Source organism: Dendrobium catenatum, unplaced genomic scaffold (assembly GCF_001605985.2).
Source record: "Dendrobium catenatum unplaced genomic scaffold, ASM160598v2 fragScaff_scaffold_1166, whole genome shotgun sequence".
In the NCBI taxonomy this organism is placed as follows: Eukaryota; Viridiplantae; Streptophyta; class Magnoliopsida; order Asparagales; family Orchidaceae; genus Dendrobium; species Dendrobium catenatum.
The window spans coordinates 203,003-209,002 of NW_021319628.1; the positions used below are offsets into that span (position 1 = coordinate 203,003).

Here is a 6,000-nt window from a genome sequence, read left to right on the forward strand (position 1 = left end):
TACAATTCAAAAGGAAATCCCTAAACAGTACCAACATTCAATTTTCCCTCCAAATTCTCTCAAAAACCTTCCAAATCTGCTCAGCTGTTTTTCGGCGGCTCGTCCAGGAGGCAAATCCTCCGCCTCTGTCACAGAAGTCGGTCCTGTGTGGACCGGCTGGACCGGTCTAACATTGAGCTACATAGAAAACAGCTAGATTTAAAAAAAAAAGCAAATATAGTGCAAGTTTTGTGAAAACCTAAATCTAAGAAATCTCAAATTTTAGCCAAATTCAAGATGCCTAACCCTAGGAAAAGTGGAAAACAAACTATTTAATGCATACAATTCAAAAGGAAATCCCTAAACAGTACCAACATTCAATTTTCCCTCCAAATTCCCTCAAAAACCTTCCAAATCTGCTCAGCTGTTTTTCGGCGGCTCGTCCAGTAGGCAGATCCTCCGCCTCTGTCACAGAAGTCGGTCCTGTGTGGACCGGCTGGACCGGTCTAACATTGAGCTACATAGAAGATACAAAGCGAGATTGTGTTAAGAGAAATGGAGATGATGCGTGTTAGCAACAACAAGGAGAAACTTACTTCTGCAGGCCAAATGTCCTGTAAGGCCTTAGATAGTTTAATGAAAAATACTACTTAAACCCATTTAGTAATTCATCTTTAAGCTGGAACCCATGAAGGACTTTAAACCATTTAATCTATTTTTTTAAATGCTATTGCACAACCTAACTTAATTTACACTCATAACTAGCACACTTTTATACACTATTCTACTCTAATCGATGAAATCTGTAGTTGCACTTGACAAGATTTAACATTTTAAAATGGTTCCAACGCTACTTCTCAGGTTGACAACCAGTTAGGGAGAAAGATAAACTTTATGGGAAGCAATAATATTGATTCACAAGAATAAGATGCACGTATGATGATGAGATCAGATACAAGTTGTGATTTGAAGAGGTGAAAGCAATAGCAGCAGATTGAATAGCTTGATTTATTTTATTTTTTCATGAGAGAGAGAAATGATACAGATGATACACAAATTAAGAGTAAGAGATATGAATACTTGCAGGTTTGAGACCAAACCACCGAAGTATGTATCTTCTTTTGCAAGAACAAGGTTGTGAGTTTCTTTGAAAGAGTCTGTAGGTCGCTCCATTCCTCCTGGCCTTACTATCTGTATTTCATCATTAAATTAAGGATTACATATTTTGCAGAAGTAAAGAGAACTTCAACCCTAGCTTGAAACTATAGTTGTGACATTTAATTATAAATGATGCTTGTGCTTACTGTGTAAGAAAGGCCACTTGCAATTAAAGCTACTTCAGCCTTTCTCTTCCATAGCAGAACCCCCCAAAACAAGCTCCACCCAAGGATTAGTAAAAGGAAATAAGAACCATAAGTTCACAACATCAAATAAGAGTAGCCGTAAAATAATATATTGAAATATGGTGTAGACCCTAGCTTGAAGTAGCTAAATTCATACAGTTTGCCAGAATATTTATAAGGCATGGGACATAGACAGACTCATATTTGAGTTCTGTATGTTTATCAAATTCACCATTACCACGGCAATGAACAGTTGAAGTACTGAATAATACAGAGTTGGCTGTGTTACTCATAATAGGAGGCCCCCTAATTAATTGGAACTCATTTTACTTTTACAACCTCATGAAAGATTTCCATGTCTTGATAAGTTGGTTTAATAGTTACTTGTGATGGTAGGAGACAAAAACTAAATTAAAAACCTTTGGTTTCCACCACTAGCCTCACTTACTTCAGAAAAGAAGCAGGAAATCCAATCTTGTTTGTACCCAAAGATGTGACCAAGATGAAGTGATCAACATTTGCAAGGGTTGCTGCAACATAATAAAGAATAATAAAAAACCTGAAAATAATGCACAATCTGGATCCCATATTTGCATTGAAGTTTAATGTTAAAGCATCTAAGAAAATTTAGTTTGTTAAAGTACCCGACAAGAAAACATAAAACAAATGCCAACTTCAAACCAGACATTTATTGCGACACTGTTCTCAGTTCTTAATTGTAAGATATAACTCAAAGAAAAGTCTGATCATTTGGGTATCCCCGCGACGGGAAAAGAATAACAAATATACAAAAACTGAGAGTGAAAGTAATCTCTATTAGATCAAATATTGTCCATAGAAAATATTAAAATTCTATAACTGATATAGCCAAAAAGAGTAGGAAGAAAGAGAGAGATTAAGTTTTAGAGATTGTCTTAGACAGATTGGGGTTATAGTGGACCACGTTGATTGCTTAGATAAAGAATGACAAGTCAAATTGAGCTAAGGATAATTTTTAGGAGAGAATTTTATAGGTCTCATAGTGATTTCATTTGGACAAAGTTTTGGCCAAAAGTACAGTGGGCTCCGAAAATTTGGCCCCGGCCTCCGCCCGCACTGTTGTTTTGCTTTTTCTTTTGGCGGGGGAGTTTTAACGGAATAAGTTACGGGGTAAATTTTGGAAGGCGGATGGGTTTGTAGATAAGACACTACCCAGAGATTTCACCCTCATTTTGCGAGGACTTCATGATATGAGTTCTGGTTTCCTATAGGCGCAAGCCCCTATAGTTAATTACCCCTCCCGATAACGAGAGAGAACTTTCGATTAAGGCTAGTCGTCGATCAGATACCTAGAGATATGTGTAACTAGCATATAGTAGCAGCATGAGTATTTGGAATGATTGGAGACTTGGATTTGAATTTGGACATTAAAAAGATTGTAGGTTTGATATTTAAAATAGAAATTTTCACCATCTTGCACTTAAAGCGGATGGTGGGGGAATGGATGATGGACCCGATAGAGATCCCATGGTTTCGTCGTCCCGGGCCATCGTGATCCCTGGTCTACTTAGTTAGAGGAGGTAGTCGACCCAACCTGACAGAAGGATCCTTGTCAGCAGCCATGGGTTGCTTCGTCCAAGGGGACCTTGTAGACCTGGGTTGGATATTTGCTTAAGGGGACAAATTTGAATCCACCTTAGCTAACAGAGGGCTTTGTGCCCTATCGATCATATCCTATTGATTCATATCTCAAGGATTTGATGCCATTAAGAAGCATATTGGCTCTGGCCATAACCAGTATTTCGTGGTGCCATTTGGCGGCAAAATCACTCGGTTCAGAGGACCCCGGGTCATAACCGTTTATCCTGCGGTGCCATTTGGCGGCAAAACCGCCAGTTAGAAGACATGTACCACGTCCTTACTGGCAGGAGATTGTTTGAGAATGAATCTTAGTGATATTTTCGACTAGGCATTTGGCTCTAAGTGAGTTAAAGTTATATTTGAATTTGTCCACCCCGGCAAACTGTTGCAGAGGGTGGATGGATTTTGTTTTAAATGATTGATGGATTTTATTTCAATTTTAAATATGTTGGAATTTGGGATTTGTTGGGTTTGGATTTTGAATGGACTTTTGAGAGGCATTTGAAATATGCCTGAAATTAACCCCTCCGGTTGAGGTCTTCAATTTTAAATATTTTTGGAATTTGAAATATTGGGATTTTTGTAGGTATTTGGGTGAAGTGTTGAAGGCATTTGAAATTGTTTGTGAACCCCTCCGGTTGAGATTAGCATTCAACACGGCCATCATTGAGGTGTTTGGGTGCATTTTCATTTGTAGCTTGAACCTTGTCGACTCTGTCTGGCTGTCGACAGAGGATCGGGTTTCGTAGGCTTTATGCCTTTGTTAGTGAATTGATATTGTTATAGGCCTTGAAGGCCTAATATGAATATGTTAAAACAAATATACCGGTCGCCACAACCTTATATTTGCTTAATGGTTTGAACCATGTCGACTCCTATCGATCCGTATAGAAGGACCGGGTTCGAACTTAAATTCACTTATTGACCAGCTCAACATCCCTAGATGTCACATGTGTACCAATAGCACGCTCGTCGGGGCCCATACAAGTGTGTATACAAACTACGGTGCACGTGCAGGGGTATTTTGCAATATATGTAAACGCCTTCTGTCCACTTGTAAGGATGTTGCGGATCCGGTGGCGTGGCATTATAGTCTGGTGCACGCCTTCTGTCTGCTTGTATGATTATTGCAGATCCGATGGCGTGGCAAAGCAGCTTCTAAATAGAGTTATTCGCTGCTTTATACAGGTAGACTGTCGTGCATTACTTGTTGCTTTCTGCAAATGTATCATAGTGCACTAACTAATCTCCTGCCTCGGGTCGTAGGAGCTTGCACTTGTCATATTCTCCATGCATTTTATTTTGGTCTTTGGTCTTTTCAGTACATCCGCTGCTGTTACAAGTGAGCAGGTAGATGTATTCTTTCACATACTGAAATTGACTTCATGATACTGCATTTTGCTGAAGTCTTTATGCATCTACCCATAAGTAGCATGTGGCATGTACATCTGTCTTTTTAAAGAGCTTGTATTTATTGCAGATCTTTATCCTTGCTTGTAGAAGGTTGATACATTTGATTGATGTTGGGTGATTATCGACTGTATGAATGATTTAGTATCCACTACATATTAATCGTCATCACCTATAAGTGGACTACTATATGTGTGAGGACTTTTCTACATTTGCTTGTGGTTAGCATGCTGAGCATATAACAAGTTTTTTATGACGATCCATAGGGGTTTGTAATAATTTGTACTTGTTATGCATCATCTGCTTCTACTGGTAGAATATCAGTGTATTTGTCGCTGCCTTATTAGAAACTGTATAAATATCTCGATGCTTGTCGTAGGCTCCTTGTACCCTTCTTGTAGATGACATGTTGTGTGCACAGCAAGTCTTCTACAAATTTTCATAGGCATTTGCATTTGTTATACGTCCGCTTCTTCATGTAGAGAACCAGTGTATTTGACCTATGTTGAATTATTGTCGATGATGTGTTCTGCTTGTGAACATCTTATGTTGCATATTAATTGCTATGGTTTGTTGAGGTTCAGTGCATTTATCTGATAATTACTCATCACCTCCGCGCATGGTTTAAAATTGCGCAATATAAGGCTCGCCTTGATGCCCGCCTTTGCGCAATTCCAATAAAAAACGCCTCGATGCTTACGCCTCGAGTTTTTTTTATGAGGCTTGTGCCTCAACTTGGGTGAGGCCCGCCTTGAGGCTCGTCTCGCCTCACTAGCATGAGGCTTACGCCTACCGCTATATATATTAAAAGTTACATAAATCTTGAAATAAATGCCCGACATTAGACTCTATAGGAGAGGAGGAAGGGGAGAGAGTTGTTCATCATAATGATGATTCAAATGAAGAACACCTTAGTGATGATAGTGTTGATGACTTATGAGTTCTTATGTGATATGTCATTGCTATTTATTTTTGGAAATTGGAATTATATGTTAATGAAAAGAATACTGGGATTTAGGAAAGATAAAATTTTGAGTTGAACTATATTTCATGTTGTCTTATTATTGGGATATTTTGATTTCACTTCATATCTTATGCTTTTTTATGTTTTATATTATTCACTCATTAGAATATAAAAAATTTATTATTTTATGTTTACGCAATCTTTTGATTTTGAGGCTTACGCCTCAAAACGCCTTGAGGCTTACGCCTCGCCTCACGAATGAAAAACGCCTCAATACCCGAATACGCAATTTTAAACATTGCCTCCGCGTATGAATATTACTATGCATATAACACATCATCCATCATTGCTAGTAAGAGTTCACATCCTCTACGACCTTCTATTTCATTCATGTAGAAAATCCGTCACACTGGTGATGTATTCACCAACACTACTTGTAGATAAGATCATTATATGAATGAAGAGTCTTATATGTTAACTTGTAGGAGCTTGTATACTTTGTCGGTGTGTTACCCTTGTTTGTACTTTTGCTTGTACGTTGAATTGTTGTTGATAATGGAGACTTCGCTGCATTCATCTGTAAATCTTTTATGAATATCCCCATTGTAACTGTCTTTGCTCATCAAGTTCATATCACTTGCTCTTAAGAGTGAGATCATGGTTTAAAATTGCGCAATATGAGGC

General features: G+C 38.3%; 1 protein-coding gene across 5 annotated transcripts in view; it reads right to left on the minus strand.

Annotated features, from left to right (window-relative positions):
- The window catches only part of LOC110096798 (protein TIC 62, chloroplastic), a 36,234-nt gene that overhangs the window by 21,425 nt on the left and 8,809 nt on the right, over positions 1 to 6,000 (minus strand). For all 5 annotated transcript variants that reach the window (XM_028698876.1, XM_028698874.1, XM_028698877.1 and 2 more), the window contains exons 6-8: positions 1,771 to 1,852; positions 1,284 to 1,356; positions 1,060 to 1,170 (exon numbers count right to left, since the gene is read on the minus strand). In XM_028698876.1, coding sequence (XP_028554709.1) covers positions 1,060 to 1,170; positions 1,284 to 1,356; positions 1,771 to 1,852 — 266 coding nt within the window. The remainder of the gene's footprint in view (positions 1 to 1,059; positions 1,171 to 1,283; positions 1,357 to 1,770; positions 1,853 to 6,000) is intronic.